We start from the raw sequence: 22,606 nt of genomic DNA, 5'->3' as shown, positions 1-22,606 counted from the left end.
CTAAACAACCTTATGCTGAAGGATAGATGGGTTATAGATGAAATTAAGAAGGAAATCACAAAATTTTTGGAACAATACAACAATGAAGACACAAATTATCAGAACCTCTGGGATACTGCAAAGGCAGTCCTAAGAGGGAAATTTATAGCACTGCCAGCCTTCCTCAAGAAAACGGAAAGAGAGGAAGTTAACAACTTAATGGGACATCTCAAGCAACTGGAGAAGGAAGAACATTCCAACTCCAAACCCAGCAGAAGAAAAGAAATCATCAAAATCAGAGCAGAATTAAATGAAATTGAAAACAAAAGAATTATACAACAGATCAATAAATCCAAAAGTTGGTTTTTTTAAAAGATCAATAAAATAGATAAACCTTTGGCCAACCTAACCAGGAAAAAAAGAGTAAAATCTCTAATTTCATCAATCAGAAATGGTAGTGATGAAATAACAACAGACCCCTCAGAAATTCAAAAAATCCTTAACGAATACTACAAGAAACTCTACTCTCACAAATATGAAATTCTGAAAGAAATTGACCAATACCTGGAAGTACGTCACCTACCAAGACTTAGCCAGAACGAAGTGGAAATGTTGAACAGGCCTATATCAAGTTCTGAAATAGCATCAACTATACAAAATCTCCCTAAAAAGAAAACCCCAGGACCAGATGGCTTTACGTCAGAATTCTACCAAACCTTTAGAGAAGAACTAGTACCTATATTACTAATCCTTTTCCAAAATATAGAAAAAGAAGGAATATTACCCAACACATTCTATGAAGCAAACATCACCTTGATCCCCAAACCAGGGAAAGACCCAACAAGAAAAGAAAATTATAGACCAATATCACTAATGAATATTGATGCAAAAATACTCAATAAGATCCTAACAAACAGAATCCAACAACACATCAAAAAATTTATACACCACAACCAAGTGGGATTTATCCCAGGCTCTCAAGGGTGGTTCAATATACGTAAATCTATAAATGTAATTCAGCACATAAACAAACTAAAATGTAAAGACCATATGAGTCTCTCAATTGATGCAGAAAAAGCTTTTGATAATATCCAGCATCCCTTCATGACCAGAACACTTAAGAAAATTGGTATAGAAGGGACATTTCTTAAACTAATAGAGGCCATCTACAGCAAACCCACAGACAATATTGTATTGAATGGAGTTAAATTGAAATCATTTCCACTTAGATCAGGAACCAGGCAAGGTTGCCCATTGTCTCCATTGATCTTTAACATTGTAATGGAAGTTTTAGCCATTGCAATTAGGGAAGAAAAGGCGATCAAGGGTATCCACATAGGGTCAGAAGAGATCAAACTTTCACTCTTCGCAGATGATATTATCGTATATCTGAAAAACACTAGGGATTCTACTATAAAACTTTTAGAAGTGATCCAGGAATACAGCAATGTCTCAGGCTATAAAATCAACACTCATAAATCTGTAGCCTTTATATATACCAACAATAACCACGCCAAACAAACAGTCAAGGACTCTATTCCTTTCACAGTAGTGCCAAAGAAGATGAAATATTTGGGAGTATACCTAACAAAGGATGTGAAAGATCTCTACAAAGAGAACTATGAAACTTTAAGAAAAGAAATAGCTGAAGATGTTAACAAATGGAAAAACATACCATGCTCATGGCTGGGAAGAATCAACATTGTTAAAATGTCTATACTACCCAAAGCAACATATAATTTTAATGCAATTCCTATTAAAGCTCCATTGTCATATTTTAAAGATCTTGAAAAAATAATACTTCATTTTATATGGAATCAGAAAAAAACTCGAATACACAAAACATTACTCAGCAATAAAAACACAGCAGGAAGAATTATGCTACCAGACCTGAGACTGTACTACAAATCGATAGTGAGCAAAACAGCATGGTACTGGCACAAAAACAGAGAAGTAGATGTCTGGAACAGAATAGAGAACCAAGAGATGAATTCAGCTACTTACCATTATTTGATCTTTTTTTCTTTTTAATATTTAAGAGATTTATTAAAGCGTCTTATCACAAAGATGGAAACATACAAATTAGAAACATGCAACCGTCATCATCCACAGTCAAGACAGAACATCATAAATTTTTCCTGTTTCCATAGTGGAAAACTTCAAATCTTATACGCAACTCACGCACCCTAAATATGTAGTTCGTTCTTCCTGAAAGTATCCAGGGCAGCAAATAACAAAATGCAAACTATTATATAAAGAAAGTGCAAAGTTAAAAAAGAAAATATGTGGAGAATCCCCCCCATCCCTCCCCGCCCCCCAGTTAAAGGCAAACAATGGTGCTTTGCTCTTGCTTAACCTAGATTGTCTTCAAAAACTATTAAAATATATAGAAAAACGACAAAAAAAGATGTAATAGATGTCCAAAAAGCTCCTTAGTGTTTGAAAATGAATGCTTAAACAAAAGACAACGTATCTTACATCAAACCAGTTTGATGAGCCCTGTATTGCAGCATTCTGTGAAATAAACAAGACAAAAAGCTGGTATAGGATTTATTGTCAAAGGCAGAATTTCTTCAGGCAGGTAGGTAAGGAGGCGGTGGTTCTTTCTCAGGCATCTTCACAGCCATTTCATAGGTTGGCAAAACATACTGAGGAGGTGCTTCAAAGGCAGGGTACACAGCAATTTCTGGCACATTTCTGTTGTTGATGTACTTATAGCAGTTCCAAACACAGTTGATTAGATAAGCCTTAAAAATGATGAACAAGACAAAGAACATGAGAACAACGAACAGGAGGCAGCTGGAATCCAATGCCAGGAGGTCATCTTTGTAGGGAAAATCAGGTAATTGATCCAGATATTCTTTGATTCTTGGTAAATAAGTGAGAGAACTGATAGCAACCAGGCAACTGAGAACGAAGTCAAAAAGTCGGTAACAGAAGAATGGAATCAGCCAATCCACTTGATAAGAAATTGCTCCATATACCAGCATCGAACTGATTATAAACATAAGAACAGAGACGGCAAAAAGAACACAGGCATTATCAGCCATTCTCTCAGATGAATAGTAATTACCAATGACTTCATACTGAATGTTGACAGCTGGCATCGAGTTTGGATGAGTCACCTCCACTGTCAGCAATATTGCCATCAATAGGTTCACCACCATGTACCAGGTCCCCAAGATAATCGTCCCCGTGCGGACATGGCAACAGCCGCAGCACCGGGTGAGGTAGAACCGGTCGCTGCAGCTCCGCTTGAAAGTCATGGACACCATTGGGAATCTCGCGGGGTTCTTTGTTGTCCTGGCCCTTCGGAATCGCTTTCCGCCTAGCGGTCGAATCCAAACAGCTGTATCACCCGTTATTTGATCTTTGACAAGCCAATTAAAAACATTCAGTGGGGAAAAGATTCCCTATTCAACAAATGGTGCTGGGTAAACTGGCTGGCAACCTGTAAAAGACTGAAACTGGACCCACACCTTTCACCATTAACTAAGATAGACTCTCACTGGATAAAAGATTTAAACTTAAGACATGAAACTATAAAAATACTTGAAGAAAGTGCAGGGAAAACTCTTAAAGGAATCGGCCTGGGTGAATATTTTAAGAGGAGGACTCCCCAGGTAATTGAAGCAGTATCAAAAATACACTACTGGGACCTGATCAAACTAAAAAGCTTCTGCACAGCCAAGAACATAGTAACTAAAGCAAGCAGACAGCCCTCAGAATGGGAGAAACTATTCACAGGTTATACCTCCAATAAAGGTTTAATAACCAGAATCCACAGAGAACTCAAATGTATTAGCAAGAAAAGAACAAGGGATCCCATCTCAGGGTGGGCAAGGGACTTGAAGAGAAACTTCTCTAAAGAAGACAGAATGTGCTATCTACAAACACATGAAAAAAAGCTCATCATCCTTAATCATCAGAGAAATGCAAATCAAAACTACTTTGAGATATCACCTAACTCCAGTAAGAGTAGCCCACGTAACAAAATCCCAAAACCAGAGATGTTGGTGTGGATGTGGAGAAAAGGGCACACTTCTACGCTGCTGGTGGGAATGCACACTAATACGTTCCTTCTGGAAGGATGTTTGGAGAATACTTAGAGACCTAAAAATAGATCTGCCATTTGATCCTATAATTCCTTTACTAGGTATATACCCAGAAGACCAAAAGTCACAATATAACAAAGACATCTGTACCAGAATGGTTTATTGCAGCCCAATTCATAATTGCTAAGTCGTGAAAGAAGCCCAAGTGCCCATCAACCCATGAATGGACTAGCAAATTAAGTGTGGTACATGTATACCATAGAATATTATGCAGCCTTAAAGAAAGATGGAGACTTTACCTCTTTCATGTTTACACGGATGGAGCTGGAACATATTCTTCTTAGCAAAGTATCTCAGAAATGAAAGAAAAAGTATCCAATGTACTCAGCCCTACTATGAAGCTAATTTACAGCTTTCACATGAAGACTATAACCCAACTATAGCACAAGACTATGGGGAAAGGGCCAAGGAAGGGGAAGGGAGGGGAAAGGTTAGGGTGGAGAGAGGGTAATGGGTGGGGCCACACCTACAGTGGATCTTAGAATGGGTACAGGTGAAACTTACTAAATGCAGAATACGAATGTCTACATACAATGACTAAGAAAATGCCATGAAGGCTACGTTGAACAGTTTGATGAAAATATTTCAGATTGTATATGAAACCAGCACATTGTACCCCTTGATTGCACTAATGTACAGAACTATGATTTAACAATAAAAAAAAAATTGCCTTACTCTAAAACAAAGAGAAAGGGAGGGGTAAAAAGAAGAAGACAACTGCCTTATTTAATTTCCATAATTTGCATGTACCTTAGATGAGATATAAAAGAGAAGGCAAGTGCCACCATAACAATACCCCATACTACGGGACCTACCTCCTGCTCTGACAGACTTAATTATCTAGAATCACAAAGCAGAGAGAGGACTCTTTTAAATTGGAGTTAGCTCATGCCTATAAACCCATGCCTATAATCCCAGCACTTTTGGAGATTCCAGAGTTCGAGACCACCCTGGACAACTTAGTGAGACTTTCTCTCCACACAGAAAAAATTCTAAAAGTTATTTGGGCATGGTGGCAAATACTTATAGTCATAGCTACTTGAGAGGCTGAGGTGGAAGGACTGCTTGAGCCCAGGAGTTGGAGGTTACAGTGGGTTATGATTGTGCCACCGCACTCCAGCCTGAGAGACAGAGCAAGACCTTATCTCTATTAAATAAATAAATAAGTTGAAGCAATAAGAACTACAGAGCTATGTCGCCATCAACTTGTACTTCTGCAATATTTGAAGGGGGATTCCCATCAACTTGTACTTCTGCTATATTTAAAGGGGGATTCCCATCAACTTGTACTTCTGCTATATTTAAAGGGGGGAAACCAGATTAATCCTGATTTCTTCTCTTCTGTTATCTTCGGAGTCTGTAGAAGACTTCAGGAACCAAGCAGCCAAATGAGGTCTGAAAGAGACTTGTGTTTGAACCAGGAGGCACCCAAAGATAGTCCCACAGCTTTAATTGGAGCCCCTGACACTTACATTTCACAGTGAAACTGATTTGAGAGGCTTCTCAGATGAAATGGATCCTTTAGAAAAGATGTTAAATAAAATATAAAACATATCCCACCACATAAGCTCTCTACATCAACATGCTGATACAGACTATTATCAATGCATATCAGAGGATAGGCTATTAAATAGAGGCAGGTAGAGTGATATAATGGACATTGAAGACTCAAAAGAGCAGGATGGAATGAGATGAGGGATTAAAAATTACCCACTGGGGCTCGGAGCCTGTGGCTCAAGTGGCTAAGGCACCAGCCACATACACCTGAACTGGTGGGTTCAAATCCAGCCTGGGCCCGCCAAACAACAATGATGGCTGCAATCAAAAAATAGCCGGACTTTGTGGTGGGTACCTTGTAGTCCCAGTTACTTGGGAGGCAGAGGCAGGAGACTCGCTTGAGCCCAGGAGTTAAAGGTTGCTATGAGCTGTGATGGTACGGCACTCCACCCAGGGTGAAAGCTTGAGGCTCTGATACAAAAAAAAAAAAAAAAAAAAATTACCCATTGGGTACAATGTACACTATCAGGATGATGGGTACAAAAGCCCAGACTTACCACAATATTACGTATATACATGTAACACAGCTCAACTTTTACCCCCTAATTCTATTAAAATTTTTTAAAAAGAAAACTTAGAAAATATGGTTAAGCAAAAAGAATAAAATTAAAATACAAATTTTTTTTTAAATGTTTTTTTTGTTGTTGTTGTTTTTTGTAGAGACAGAGTCTCACTTTATGGCCCTCGGTAGAGTGCCGTGGCCTCACACAGCTCACAGCAACCTCCAACTCCTGGGTTTAAGCGATTCTCTTACCTCAGCCTCCCGAGTAGCTGGGACTACAGGTACCCGCCACAATGCCCTGCTATTTTTTGGTTGCAGTTTGGCCGGGGCCGGGTTTGAACCCGCCACCCTCGGTATATGGGGCCAGCGCCCTACCGACTGAGCCACAGGCCCAAAATACAAAATTTTTTTTAAATAAAACTGGCATGTGTTAGAGTGTGACAAGGATGTCCATGGGAAGAAATGAAATAGTCAGAAAGAACCAACCAGGTGTGACTGAGACCCTCCTGGGATGGAACCTTTTTCTCAGAGTGGTCCTTTCTCAGGAAGTATGCATTCTCTTCCACCACAGTAAGGTGCCACCCCTGTTGTGCTGACCCAAATCCACCACTGACTAAGTGTAAGTTTCATTCTCCAATAAGCTCTATTAGGAACAAAGATGTTATTTTAATCATCATCAATCTGGTTCCATGTTTGGATGCCACATATGCTCCTTCTAGAATGGCCTTCTCACTCTCTCCTGCTTTCTGAGGAAGAATCTGTCTTTATTCTGTTGCACTTCAGGAAATTGTTGTAATGATCTCAGTGCTGGATAAAACAGAAAGCTGGAAGAGCTCACAAGAGGTCGAGTTAATTTACATGATAAAGGGCATGGAGCTCATCTTGAAAGAAAGTCACAGATCTGGAAGATGAGAGGAGAAATCAAAAAGCTGGAGTTTGCAGAAAAGAGACTGCAGAGAGATGCTGAGAAGCAGCTCGGGTGCTGGGGAGAGACTGGGAAGGGAGATCTACAAAGAAGCTGCCAGGTGGTGTAGTTACCCTTTTGCTCCCTCATTAAGAAGCATCTATCTTGACTGGCATACATTGCTTTTTCAAGGTGGGTGATTTTTTTTTTTCTTTTTAGCCAGACTTGAGTCTCTTTTGGATGTGACAGTATGCTGAGACTGGCTGATAGGCAATTTCATTCAAGATAGAATATATTGATGTTGGGGAACTAGTCCCAAACTTCACAGTGTTTTGTTTTTTTGTTGTTTTATTTTTTTTTCAGTGCTTGGTGGAGATGGGTGAATGAAGGAAAATGGAAAACAGACACAGATTTAAAGTATAAAGAACAGGGCGGCACCTGTGTCTCAGTAGGTAGGCATTGGCCCCATTTACGGAGGGTGGCGGGTTTGAACCCGGCCCCAGCCAAACAGCAATAAAAAATAGCCAGGCATTGTGGCAGGTGCCTATAGTCCCAGCTACTCAGGAGGCTGAGGCAAGAGAATCACCTAAGCCCAGAAGTTAGAGGTTGCTATGAGCTATGACACCATGGCATTCTACCAAGAGCAATAAAGTGAAACTCTGTCTCTAAAAACAAAAAGACAGCATAAAGTTTTAAGAACAGTATGGGCTGAGGGATCTTTGTTCTTTATTGTGAGGCTTCAGCAAAGACCTGACTTTAGGCTAGTTGTGTATTTATTTTATATATTTAGCAGGGGAAGGCCAACCCTTCCCCTTGTGAAGGAGAATTTATGTCATCGTTCTTGTTGTGTTTGTATTTTTTAACTGAACTTTTCAAAACTGTGTTAATTAGACTGATTTATCTTTTATTATTATTGTCTTAAGTTATTTATGATCTTAATGCAAACAGAACATGGGATAGGGAACACAGTCCAGGAGAAGGATGTCAAAGAAGACCCCAATTAGGCCACATACATAAATTATAGGAGTGGCAATTAACATTTAAGAAGTCTTGTGTTGGCTCAGTGCCTATGGCTTAAGCAGCTAAGGCGCCAGCCACATACACCTGAGCTGGCGGGTTCGAATCCAGCCTGGGCCCACCAAACAACAGTGCCATGACGGCTGCAACCAAAAAATAGCCAGGTGTTGTGGCGAGCACCTATAGTCCCAGCTACTTGGGAGGTAGAGGCAGGAGAATGGCTCAAGCGCAGGAATTGGAGGTTGCTGTGAGCTGTGATGCCACGGCACTCTACCCAGGACAACAGCTTAAGGCTCTGTCTCAAAAAAAAATAAAATAAAATGAAGAAGTCTTGTTATTGAGACTCGCAAAATATATAGAGCAAGAAAAGGGAAACAAAATTTCCCAAAGTTGCAGAAACCTAGTACCCACTTGGAGATTTACAATGGCTAATAATATTTCAGTCAAGGTTCTAGAAAAATGGTCAGCAAGAGAGCCTGTGTGAATTTAAGCCAGCACTTCCCAAATTTAATATACCACAGAGCTCTCCTTTTCCTCTAAGACATTTAGAGAAGCCTAGTACATAGAACAAAACAGTGAGACCCCAAGTCATTGCTTGGGGATACTGACAGAGAGAGAACATTGGATGTTATTACCAGAAAATAGAGTGGCATTCATATCTCTGCCTATGATGAAACTATTTTAACTTCAGCTTTAGTAAAAAGCTCACTATTTTCACTTTAACTTTAACAAGAAAGAACTCCTATCATGAAAGAAATTGGAGGGAAGAAAACTGGGGGTGGAGAGAGGGAGGAGGTAGGAAGAAATAATCTGCCAGTGGCTTCAGAAAACAGAATGCTGATCTTACAGAAAAGTCAGCAAAGAGCCAAAGACACAGGACTCTTGCTTGTCGGAGAGACAAGAAGCTTTGCACAGCCAGGGCTAGTGGTTGCTACTTTAGAGGGAATCCTTCCATGAATCAATAGAGGAAAATGCAACACTTAAAGACTGCATAAGAGAGATTATAATTTATGAGTAAGGCCCTAGAAACAAAAAAGGATGAGGAGACAAGAAAAGGCAATACCTACCTCTCTTCTACAGAAGAGAATCCAGACCAGGCTAGAACTAGTCGCGTAAGTTTAATGTTATCCCTGGTTCCTTAGAGAAGTGGCCCTGGAAAATGATATGAATAGCAAGGTTGGCCTTAGTACCTACTGTATATCATCATACTTTATTGTATATTAATTGCTATGGGGAAAATGTGAAATAACCTGTACATTCTTCTCATAACAAAATGCTTTTCTCAACTTCATAAACTCCTGAGTTAAATAAACTCACTTGTCAAAAATACAATCAAAGATATAATTTCAAAAATGGCACCTGGCATAAAGAGTTTTATGTAGGGAGCACCACCAAAATTGTATAAAACTGGTGATGTTTGTGTTTTCTTTTCTTTTTTTTTTTTTTTTTGTGATTTTTGGCCGGGGCTGGGTTTGAACCCACCACCTCTGGCATATGGGACTGGCGCCCTACTCCTTGAGCCACAGGCACCGCCTGTGTTTTCTTGTCTTTCCCAAGATATGGGGAGAAAGGCAGGTAATCTAAGGACCACCTTTGGAGACCACTGTCTTTGTAGAACGCTGCCTTAATGAAGCTTATTTTGATCTGGGTGTTTTCTCACCTGTAAGAAATTCTCAACAAGGAAGATTGGTAGTCAGGTCAGCCTACCAATCTACCAGAAAGGAATGGCATTAGGACCTTATTATCCAAGTAGGCAGGCAAATAGAGCACCATGAGCAGCAAGCAAATTAGGTAGATCAGTCTTCCTCAAGAGCCAGTTAAAACTGAAGATGATTTGAAGTTGGGCCAGAGTTAAATCCAGAAGCTAGGATTTCTCACAGGAGACCAGTTATATAGAGAGGTGTCATCACATACCTATGATGTATATGATATGTACAGATGACAAAGGAAGGAGGTGACTCATGTCTGTCCATTAGGGATTCCCTCAGCAAAGACTTGGCTAGGGGGTGCCTATAGTCCCAGCTACTTGGGAGACTGAGGCAAGAGAATCGCTTGAGCCCAGGAGTCTGAGGTTGCTGTGAGCTGCGATGCCATGGCACTCTACCAAGGGTAGCAAAGTGAGACTTTGTCCCAAAAGAAAAAAAAAAAAAAACTTGGCTTGGGCAGCACCTGTGGCTCAAAGGAGGAGGGCACTGGCCCCATGTACCGGAGGTGGCGGGTTCAAACCAGGCCCTGGCCAAAAAAAAAAAAAAAAGACTTGGCTAGGGTCATGTCTTATTCAAAGTAAAGCCTCATTTCTAAATCCACCTACCCTATTAACTGTTTCCTTGTCTTTATTCTCAGCTATGCTCCTGTAGAAACATCAGCTCCCTTGTCTTATTTCCCAGTTTTATTCCCTGCCTATGTCTGGCTAGGATTCAGAGGAGTTGGGTTCTATCCTTGACTTAGATCTTTTTAATTGTGTCTTCTTCTTAACATCTTCTTGATTATTTGTTGTTTATTATACCTGTCCAATATCCATTCCTCAGAGTCAGATAAGAATGCCCTCCCTTTACCTGTGGGAGACCTGCCCTCTCCGTGCATTCAATTCAGGAGTTACTGTCTCTAGCCTGGCTAAAGACATACAGGACTAGGAGATGTCAAAAGAAACCAGACCCTGATGGTATCACTTGATCATCTTTTTCAAGGCACACCAAAAGCTAGTTCTAGTCCTAAACTTTTCGATTCTGAGAGCCAAAACACAGAGACATACACAGAGATGGAGAGATACATACCTTTTATCACATAAGCCAGTTTGAGTTTTCTGTCCTTTTTAACATGTCTTTCTTGGAAGCATGTTTTTCATCAGTAAAATGAAGATACTTGCTACCAGGCTTCAGTGGAATCAGAATATTTTGGAAAATCTAAAGTCTATTCAAATATAAAGCATTATTCCCACTTCCTCCTCTCTGCTTCTGCCTGAGTTCCTTGCATACTAATATTTTTAAAGCATAAAACATAATATTATGCTGAAAGAACATTTTCATTACCTGATATTTCTGTTCTGTGTTCAGGGACTTTTGATCCCATCTGTTCTACAGAATTTTTCATAAAATAGAATTCTTTGAAATCAGATCAGCATAGTTCTGTTTCAATGAACTATTTGTTCCCTCGACCATGATAATTGTTTCTGCAAATAAATCTTATGTTAAAAATAGTGTTTGTGGCTGGGTGCAATGGCCCATGCCTGTAATCCCAGCACTCATGGAGGCCAAGGCAGGTGGATTGCTTGAGCTCATGAGTCCAAGACCAAGCCTGAGCAAGAGTAAGACCCCACCTCTAAAAATAGCCGGGCATTGTGGCAAGCACCTGTAGTTCCAGCTACTTGGGAGGCTGACACAAGAGAATCACTTGAGCCCAAGAGTTTGAGGTTGCTGTGAGCTGTGATGCACAGCACTCTACCGGGGCAACAAAGTGAGACTCTGTCTCAAAAAAAAGAAAAAGAAAGGAAAGTTTGTTTGTTGTTTTTATTGTTTGGGATTCATTGAGGGAACGAAGAACCAGCATTTTTTAGGTAAAGTCCTCTTATAACTGTGTCCCGCCCCCAAGAAGTGTGTCATACACCATGACCTCTCATCCTCCTCCTTCCTCCCCTCTCCCTGCTCCCTCATTCCCCTACCCCACCCCTTCTATCAGCTCATCCACTGCCTTCATATAAGAATTGAGTACATTAGGCTGGGTGCCCATAACTCAGTGGTTAGGTTAGGGTGCCAGCTATGTGCACCAGGGCTGGTGGGTTTGAACCCAGCCTACGCCTGCTAAGCAAAAAAAATAAATAAATAACTGGGCCTTGTGGCAAGCACCTGTAGTCCCAGCTACTAGGGAGGATGAGGCAAGAAAATCACTTGAGAACAAGAGTTGGAGGTTGCTGTCAGCTATGACACTACAACACTCTACCAAGGGCAACAAAATGAGACTCTGTCTCAATTTAAAAAAAAAAAAAAAGAATTGAGTACATTGGATTCTTGCTTCTCCATTCTTGTGATGCTTTCCTAAGAAGAATGTGTCCCACCTCAATCCAGGTTAATACAAAAAATGTAAAGTCTCCACCTTTTTAAATGGCTGAATGGTATTCCATGACATACATATACCATAGCTTGTTAATCCACGCCTGGGTTGTTGGGCATTTAAGTTATTTCTACAATTTTTTTTTTTTTTTTGAGACAGAGTCTCCCTTTGTCATCCTTTGTCTCACTTTTAGGGAGCCAACTATGAAATCCTTTTGTCTTTGTTCAAATAACAGAAGATTTTCTTTTCAGTAATCTATGCTCATTTTACTTCCGTAATTTTTTTTATTCATTTCTGCTTCTCTTTCTTTTGAATGATTCTTTAATTCTGTTCTGAAATTTGATTCTTTGATTTAATGCTCTGCAATTTTTATTCTCATAGCCATTATCAATGCCTTTGCAGAAATTCATCTAATGACAACATTAGAAGACAAGGAGATGTTGGGGGCTTGGCTTGCACTCTAAAAAATTAGTGAAGAGAAGCAATATCTTGGTATTCTCAATGAAGCTGTTACATAAAAGGAAAAAATCAGTGAGTTAATACTGACCCACCCCTATAAGAACTGATACAGAGTCACAAACTGATCCTCCCCAGAAACAAATCATTTTTCAGCGTTCATCAGCATGAAGAATGATGGCATTTTTCTCTCGGTACCCAAATAAAACTCAGCAAACCCTTCTTCATATGTTCCCAATAAGGTGTAGGGAATTGCAGTGAATGGATTTAACTGATAAAGGCATCCTATTTGCCAGCATTTAAATGTGCTCTTTAAAGATGAAAATCAATTCCAACATCCCCACCTATTCTCTGGTGTTACACGTGTGCATCTACAGCAAATCAGCCATTAGGAACAAAGCTTTGCATCTCTCCACACGATTCAAAATAATGGCAAATTAGGCTGTGGTAATTAAATCAAGCCTTACATAAGAAAAGACATATTATAGATGGGATCTATTCAAAGCTACCTCCTTTTTAAATTTTACTTTCTATTTTTTATGTTTCACCCCTCCTTGCCAATGTACTCTCCTTGTAATTCTTTCTCTAGCTCAGCTGGACTTACTGCTACTTAGGATGGCAAATACAACAGTGAAGAGATGATGTCACCCTTTAGCCAAATTGCACTATTATTCCAGAACCGCATGTACTCTCATTCATTTATCTCTGCCGACATCGCTCCACAGGAAGGTTTTCCAGGGCAGATGTGTGCTCCCTTGGCAACGGAAGTGGTGGAGAGTGCACATCCATTTTAAAATCCCGAAAGGTAGGATTTCGCAAATGTGTCTTTTTAAAAATGAATTGTGAAAAAAGAAAACATCCAGTGTTGTCCTCTAACCTGTTCTCCTTAAACACCTCAAGAAATCTTAAGGGTAAAAATAACCTCCAAAATTTATTCTCATTATAAAAGTATTTTCTTGTATTGTGCAGATTAATAATATTATATTTTGTGAGTATATATGTATTTGCTAGGAAATGGCTACACTTTTAGTGATCATTTGATAAGGAGTCAGGGCAGAAATTATTGAAATATTATTACACAGGATTCCATCCAACTGTGCTAAAACAGCTTCAGAATCAAATGCAGGCATTAGAGACACAGGAAGGGACTTTTTAAAGAGGAAAGCAAGCAGAGAAATGGTATAAAACAAAAAAAGCAACCCAGGAAGTGACAGCGAAGAGAAAAGCCAGGAAAAATCAGGTTCATCTGAAGGATACTTTCACCCATATTTGCTTTTATTCCCTGGTTCTTTTAAGTAGTAGGTAGCTTTTTCAAATACATTTTCTGTTCTTTTTTAAAATCTTTTTAGAATATAATCCATGCACATAGCAAAAATTCCAGTACTACAAAAGGATGTACAAAGAACAGGAAATTTCTTTCCCACTCCTGACCCCAGACCCCTAAAATCCACCTCCGACCCACCCCTCATGGCAAGCACTGTTACCACTTTCTCGTTCTTACTTTTGTGTGCGCCATGACCTCTTAGCTGTCTAATGAAGTGTATGAATCCCCCTTCGGAATAATGTTTAAAAATGTGTAAACTTAAATACAGAGAAGTAATGAAGGAAACCAATTATACTGTAATATGGGTCTATCCATGAATCAAGGGATCCACGGACTCCAGGATAAGAGCTTCTGCTCTCAGGATTCCCGCGCGCATGCAAGTGTGTACAGTGCACACGCAGCCTCCCCACACCAGGCAGCACTGGGCCCCTTTGCTCATCCCCCTGCTGGTAAGAAAAGTGGATGGGCCTCTTGGGTCTGGTAGAAAACTGCTAGTTCTCTTGCTCTGTCATTTACCACTGCTGATGACAAACATTCATTCCCAAGGACAGCATGGTGTAAATTCCTAAAAGGAAGAGAAACAGTTTCCTATCTGCCTTATCATTCAAAAACAGCTTCACCCCACAGTATGGTACTTGTTGAGGGCGTTTGTTTGAGGCTGCTCTGCACCTTGAGACCAGCCTTCCCATGGATAGGAATTCCCACACTTTGAGTCCACTTTTCCCAATATTGAAATCAGTATTCACTTTCCCTGCCTTGCAGTCACCTCACATTTTGCACAATTATAAATAAAGAAGAGGCAGGTGCTGCTTGAAATCCGTTTTCAGGCGAGGAGAGCTGGAGCTTCCTGGGCTAACAGCCTGACCGTAGGGTCCCCACTGGATGTGAGTGGTGATTGTGAACTTCTGTTCTTGCGTCCAAGAATTCAGACTGACAACTCACTCCACATTCATTTCCCTTTTCCCAACCATAAAAAGATGCTCATCTTCATTCAAAATCAGAGAAATGCTAAATAATTGAGAGAAATATCTTTTTCTACCCATTAGGCTGGCAAAGATGAAAACATTGAGTGAAAGGCCAGGTGTGGTGGCTGATGCCTGTAATCCTAGCAGTCTGGGAGGCCAAGGCAGGTGGATTGCCTCAGCTCAGGAGCTCCAGACCAGCCTGGGCCAGAGCAAGACCTCCTCTCCAGAAATAGCCAGGCATTGTGGCAAGTGCCTATAGTCCCAGCTACTTGGGAGGCTGAGGCAAGAGAATCGCTTGAGCCCAAGAGTTGGAGGTTGCTGTGAGCTTCTGATACCATGGCACTCTACCAAAGGTGAAAAATGAGACTCTGTCTCAAAAAAAAGGAAAAAAAATGTTCAGTGAGCTACTACAATGGTGAGAACATGGGAAAAACACACTGCTCTGAGAGAGAAATCATACAACTCCAGAACGAGAACTTGACTATAACCACCAAGTATGAAATGCAAAACCCTTGAGCCACAATTCCACTAATAAGAATGTATCCTATAGATCAGAGGCAAGCAAACTGTATTTGTAGTGACATAAAAATAGAGGCTCTAGATAGCAAACTGGCTCTGTCCAAAGACCCCTCTCATGCCCAAAGGCTGTGGGGATCCAACAAAGAGCATCACAGTGGCCTCTTGGCCTACTTGCCCTGGCAATGGGGGCCCATTTACTGTCTGTGGCAAATGCATCTTACTCTGAAAGCCTATATCTCGCTCATACTCTATAAACCTATCTTTCTCTTCCTCAATAAACTTTGTTTCATGCTTTCCTGAAAAAAAAAAAAAGATGAGAGTGTGCTGACATGACAAGGAGCAGAGCTGTTGGTACCATCTCTGCTACTGAAAGACTCTCTCCTTCCCTTCCTCTTTTCCACAGCTTTGAGTATAACTTCTCAGACACTTTGAAACAAGATTCTTTGTATTCCCTGTTTTAATGAACTTTTTGCTCCTGAATAAGCCATTTTTGCTGCCCTCTCAGTCTTAGAACCAAGGCAACTGATTGAATCTAAGAGTTTTTTTTGTTTGTTGTTTGTTTTGAGACAGAGTCTCACTTTGTCACCCTGGGTAGAGTGCTGTGGCATCATAGCTCACAGCAACCTCCAACTCTTGGGCTCAAGCAATCCTCTTCCCTCAGCCCCCTGAGTAGCTGGGACTACAGGCACCTGCCACAATGCCCAGCTATGTTTCAGAGATGGGGGGTCTCACTCTTGCTTAGGCTGGTCTCAAACTCATAAGCTCAAGCAATCTACCTGCCTCAGCCTCGCAGAGTACTAGGATTAGAAGCATGAGCCACCTGGCCCAGCCTCTGAATCGAAGAGATTTTAATAATGCATAGACTACCCCTGGCAATGCAAAGTGCATGGCAGGGGCTCCCTCTCCAAAATGATGGTTTGGGGCATAGGACAGAGAACATGGTACTCTAAGTCAGCAGAAGAAGAAGAGGGTGGGATTTCAAGTGTGAATTAAAGAATACAATTTCCCTTTGAGAGATGGAAGATAAATTTATTTTATTTTACTTTTTAGGGACAGGGTCTTACTCTGTCACCCCAGGCTGGAGTGCAATGGTATCATCATTGCTCACCGCAAACTCAAACTTCTGGATTCAAGCAATTCTCAAGCCACCATACATACCTAATTTTTTATTTTCTATAGAGACAGGGTCTTACTATATGGCATAGGCTGGTCATGAACTTCTGGGCTCAAGCAATCCTCCTGCCTTGGCCTCCCAGAGTGATTATAGGATTATAGGCATGAGCCACTGTGCCTGGCCAATGGGAGATAAATATTTATTAAAACCAGAGATGTTAGCGTGGATGTGGAGAAAAGAACACATTTCTACACTGCTGGTGGGAATGCACACTAATATGTTCCTTTTGGAAGGATGTTTGGAGAATACTTAGAGACCTAAAAATAGACCTGCCATTCGATCCTATAATTCCTTTACTAGGTATATACCCAGAAGACAAAAAATCACAATATAACAAAGACATCTGTACCAGAATGTTTATTGCAGCCCAATTCATAATTGCTAAATCATGGAAGAAGCCCATCGACCCACGAATGGACTAGCAAATTGTGGTACATGTATACCATGGAATATTATGCAGCCATAAAAAAAGATGGAGACTTTACCTCTTTCATGTTTACATGGATGGAGCTGGAACATATCCTTCTTAGCAAAGTATCTCAGGAATGGAAGAAAAAGTATCCAATGTACTCAGCCCTACTATGAAGCTAATTTATAGCTTTCATATGAAGGCTATAACCCAACTATAGCACAAGAATATGGGGAAAGGGCCAAGAGAGGGGAAGGGAGGGGGGAGGTTAGGGGGGAGGGAGGGTAATGAGTGGGGCCACACCTACGGTGCATCTTAGAATGGGTACAGGCGAAACCTGCTAAATGCAAAATACAAATGTCTACATACAATAACTAAGAAAATGCCATGAAGGCTACGTTGAACAGTTTGATGAGAATATTTCAGATTGTATATGAAACCAGCACATTGTACCCCTTGATTGCACTAATGTACATAGCTATGATTTAACAATAAAAAAAAAAAATAAGACAGCGGGACATCAGGATTTGGTAAGTCTTAGTGGATTATGGAAGCAAGTTGAAATACGACAGGAAAGAGAAAAGGAAATTAGAAAGAGAAAGAAAATGAATTTAATACAACAAAAATTTGCTATTTGCTCACTCTTTGAGCTGCCTTATCAGGAGAAAACTACTAGGGAACTTTGTGCTAGAGAAGAACAGGCCTGATGAGGCAAGGCCTGAGGGAGAACATTCCAAGGACCAGCACCTGTGAGTGTGAGAAGGGAACCCAGTAGTATGGCCCTTTGTTCCCTCACCAGTCTTAGTCTTGCACCCAGGCTCCCCACGGGGTACTTCTATCACAAGTAAGTCTGAGTCTCTCTGTCAGTGTTTTGCTACACACACACACACACACACACACACACACACGTATACATATATACATACAGAGTGGCCATAAAGTTCATGTGTAATTTAAAATAGTGTGTAGCTTAAAATTGCACACAAACTTTATGGCCACCCTGTATATATCCATACACAAAAGATGCTCTTGTTTGAGTGTTTATTATCCATAATAGAAACAAAAGATAGCATCCTGTATACATCTTTCTGCAACTTGCTTTAAAAAAAAGTATTGCATGATGCAATAGTACATTTCAAAACTATTAAGAAATGAGTATAATTGTGATGGATGTGTTACTCAGTTTAATGTAAGCATTTCACATTGTATATTGAAGCAGTACCCTGAACCCCATAAATGCATCAGTGTACTAAGTTATGATTTAATAAAAAATAAATTATATATATAAAAATAAATAAAATAAAAATCATTTGCTGATGCATATTGATCAGGAAGCATCATTGTTACTTGTGCATTTTCCTTTTGGTTGAAAATTAGCTTATTTCCAATTTCCCTAGTTTGCAAACAGCACGGCAATATATATCCTTGGTACACGTCTGCTGACAAACACATGCAAAAAGTTAGACCAGGTGAGGTGGCTTACGCCTGTAATCCTAGGACTTTGGCAGGCCAAGGCACAAGGATTGCCCGAGTTTAGGCGTTCGAGACCAGCCTGAGCTAGAGCAAGACCCTGTCTCTAAAAAATATCTGCACATTGTGGAGGGTGCCAGTAGTCCCAGCTAACCAGAGGCTGAGGCAAGAGAATTGCTTTGAGCCCAAGAGTTCGAAGTTGCTGTGAGCTATGATGCCACACCACTCTACTAAGGGCAACAAAGTGAGACTGTCTCAAAAAGAAAAAATATATATATGCAAAAACTTTCCCAAGACCAATGAATACCTAAAAGAGGAATTGTTGGATCTTATAGTATGATTACTTTCTATGTTACAAAATATTTCTAAATTATTTTCCAAATTGGTTGTAACAATTTACACATGTCCCCGATCCCAGTAGACTATTATATGACTTTTTTAAATTTTTACCACTCTAACGCATATAGAGTGCTATCTCATTCTAGTTTGCATTTTCCAGATTACTAGTGAGACTGAGCATCTTTTCATATGCACTTTCCATCTGCAACTGATCTATTTATACCTCTTGCCCATTTTCTGCTTTAGTTTAACATTGTTACATAGGTGTTCTGATGAGAAAAAAAAACTCAATTTTCTGATCCAAAACATTTATAAATGATTTTTGTCTTTGACTCTGATGTACCAAAACTTCTACAAAGGGCCAGTTACTAGAATGTTCAAGAATATTTTTCATCAAATGGTCCAATAAAGCAACACAATAGAAGAACTTTTCCTTAGACTTGTTTTAAACTTTCTGTATCAGTTAAGTTCCCCTGCCCCAAAGAACAAAAACAGATGGCACACATAATTTGGGAAATTTTTAAGGGGTTTTATTTACAGAGGGACTAACTGCAGAGGCGTGCTGATATCCATAGGAGATAGTAGCAGCTGAGCTGTCACTATCCCCAAAGGAGAAGAACTTGCCAGAACGCAGAAAGAGAGCGGCATAGAACAGGCCACCTGAGAAGAGCAGTGACATTCTACTGAAGGACACAGCAGTTTGCGGCAACCTCACAGGAAGGAACAGGGGAGGAAAAGTTGTGCCCTTATCCCCACCGTTCCTCTCTCCATGCCTCCCATCCGCAGCTGAAGGCCAAGGTCAAGGTGCTGGGGACGTAAGCCATGCAGGATAACCTACCAAGGGCAGGGGAGGATGTGGAGAAAGATGGAGAAAGGAGTTAGAGGGGCAAAGTGAAAATCCAGCACCCTTGCCTAGCCTAATTACTTCAGATTCTATCCCACATAGAAAGCTATAAACAACAGTGAAACAGTTTTCTTTCTTCCTGAATATGAGTTTAAAACACGAGCTGCTAAGCCAAGAGCTTCTACTCTAAACCCTACAAAGCTTAGACTACAACACTCCAAACTGATAAAAAGGCATTTTATAAAGATCAAAACTGGCTCAGCACCCATAGTACAGTGGTTAACGGCGCAAGCCACATACATTGAGGCTGGCAGGTTCTACCCAGCCCAGGACAGCTAAACAACAATGACAACCACAATAACAAAAAAAAAATAGCCAGGCATTGTGGAGGGCGCCTGTAGTCCTAGCTACTTGGGATGCTGAGGCAAGAGAATCACTTAAGCCCAAGAGTTTGAGGTTGCTGTGAGCTGTGACGCCAGAGCACTCTACCAAGAGTGACAGTGAGATTCTGTCTCATAAATAAATAAATAAATATAAAAAAGTAAATCAAAACTGTTGAATAACCCACAATTCCTTGTAAAGTCAAGTGCTCTACTAGAAACTTTTAAATGTTAAGAATGACTTAAAGGACTTTTTAAAATTATGTAAGAGTAATAAGAAAAAAGTGAAAAATGGATAACAGGGCCAATTATATAGTTCATGGAATACTTTATCTCCTATTCTCTTTCATTTCTGCCAAGGAGAAGGTCACTGGACAGAAAATAGTGACCTAAGACTATTCAGATAGTGACCTAAGACTCCAAACTGGTGGAAAGATTATAAATGAGCCCCTAGGCTTGGCGCCAGTAGCTCAGCGGCTAGGGCGCCAATCACATACACAGGAGCTGGCGGGTACAAAACCAGCCTAGGCCTACCAAACAACAATGACAACTACAACCAAAAAATAGTTGGGCATTGTGATGGATGCCTATAGTCCCAGCTACTTGGGAGACTGAGGCAAGAGAATTGCTTGAGCCCAAGAATTTGAGGTTGATGTGAGCTGTGACACCACGCCACTCTATGGAGGATGACAAAGTGAGACATTTTTTGATGTCTCAAAAAATAAATAAATGAATGAATAAATAAGCACTCGGAGGCTGGGCGCAGTGAGTCACACCTGTAATTCTAACACTCTGGGAAGCCGAGGTGGGTGGATAGCTTGAGCTCAGGAGTTCAAGACCAGCCTGAGCAAGAGTGAGACACCCCCAGACCCCAGCTAGCTCTACTAAAAATAAAAAAAATAGCCAGGCATTGTGGTGGGTGCCTATAGTTCCAGCTACATAGGAGGCTGAGGCAAGAGGATTGCTTGTGCCTAAGAGTTTGAGGTTGCTGTGAGCTATGACACCACAGCACTCTACCAAGAGGGACAAAACAAAACTCTGTCTCAAAATAAAATAAAATAAGAAAGCACCTGGGTTCACCACATGAGTAAAAACTTCCTGACCACAATAAACTACATCCTAGCTTACAACTCAAAGTCAGTGACAAAATGAGCTGCTATTCATTATTGAAAAGAATCTAGAAATTGGTGCAACTCTCAGGTCATCACCGCAAACACAGAGAGAAGAAAGGGAGCACTTAATCCTGCATAAGATTTAAGAAGGAGAAGTCATGATTTAATGAATTAACAGCACTTCTCTTTTTAGCCAAACTCTGCCAGACTGGCAAGTCAGAGAAAGTGGCCAACACTCAGCTTCAGCATTTGAACTTAGCATTCAACAGAGACTCACCTTGTCAAGATGGAGGAATGTGACTCAGGTGATCACAAACACAGGTGCTAATGATGAACAATGTCACCTCGACTCTCCACCGCAATTCTTTGACAGCTAAGAAAGGTAGCCAGTTTATTGATTGGCAGGATGAAGATCCAAAGGCTCTAACAATTCAGCCAAACTCACCAACAAAAATTTTAATTGAAATAAATGTAAATCACTACACTTGACATTTTTCATGCATAAGAAAAGAATCAGAAAAATATGACCAGGCTTCTAATTAAACATAGTAGGGTTCATTTCTTGCTTTTATTTTTTTCTGTTTTCCAAAATCTATCAAAATAGCAATACAGGCCATCCCTATGTTACAAACATCAGACTTACCACCCAACCAGGTTCATCTGCCCACTGCTCAAGAGAAAGCGAATACCCAGGACAGCAGGGTTTACAGCAGAGAGAGAGCTTACTTCACCTAGTGCTAAGCAGAGAGATGGAAGGAATTCCTCAAGTCTGCCTCCTGGACAATTGGAGAGACAGAGATTTCATGGACAATTTGATGGGCAAAGGGTTAGGCAATAAGGGTCTGCTAACTGGAGGGTTTCAGGGCAGAACCATTCATCCTTTGGTATGGGCCACACTGGTCTAAGTGATCAGTGACTGGAATGCAGAACCTGGCAGATACCTCAAAAACTACCCCTAGGTTCTAAACAGGTAATGTTCTATATAGAGAAGGTTAAGACTCTTTATAGCTGACAACCATGCATGACTTCAGGGGAAAGAAGCAAACAGAGAGAACAGTGGTTATTATCAAGCATACGTGCACAGAATTTGGGGGCTCTTATTCTAACTGTCATTTTGCACCCCTTCATCAATTTGTAAGGGTGGTTCCACTTGCACTTGTAAACAGAGGCTATTATAGGTAATAGGTAAACATATCTGTTCCAACTTACATACAAATTCAACTAAAAAATAAACCTACAGAATCTATCACATTCATAACCCAGGGACTGCCTATAAATGATTTTTTTTTAAAGAAACGTGTAAATGAGAAAGGAGAAATAGAGGGCAGGAGATATGAGCAATAATTTCAAAAACAGAAAGTGCATAGGAACTGGTTGGTAGAGTCCACCTCTGATGTGTCTGCAAAGAGGAATTCCAATGAAAATGAAGCCAACACACCCTCAAGAACCTTGGGAAGACCTAGGACTATTGATAGATTCTGCGCAGGTACTGC

General features: G+C 40.5%; 1 protein-coding gene across 1 annotated transcript; it reads right to left on the bottom strand.

The window, feature by feature from the left end:
- Positions 1-1,995: 1,995 nt before the first annotated feature.
- Positions 1,996-3,333, bottom strand: LOC128584418 (lysosomal-associated transmembrane protein 4A-like). The gene has a single exon (XM_053589387.1). It carries the CDS (start codon positions 3,252-3,254, stop codon positions 2,553-2,555), a length of 702 nt encoding a protein of 233 aa, XP_053445362.1. The 5' UTR covers positions 3,255-3,333; the 3' UTR covers positions 1,996-2,552.
- Positions 3,334-22,606: the final 19,273 nt, after the last annotated feature.

This window comes from Nycticebus coucang, chromosome 1 (assembly GCF_027406575.1).
Source record: "Nycticebus coucang isolate mNycCou1 chromosome 1, mNycCou1.pri, whole genome shotgun sequence".
NCBI classification, from domain to species: domain Eukaryota; kingdom Metazoa; phylum Chordata; class Mammalia; order Primates; family Lorisidae; genus Nycticebus; species Nycticebus coucang.
This window is presented reverse-complemented; position numbering and strand designations above follow the sequence as displayed.

Coding starts and splice junctions, on each gene's coding strand:
- LOC128584418 (XM_053589387.1), bottom strand. CDS start 3,254: ATGGTGTCCATGACTTTCAAGCGGAGCTGCAGCGACCGGTTCTACCTC.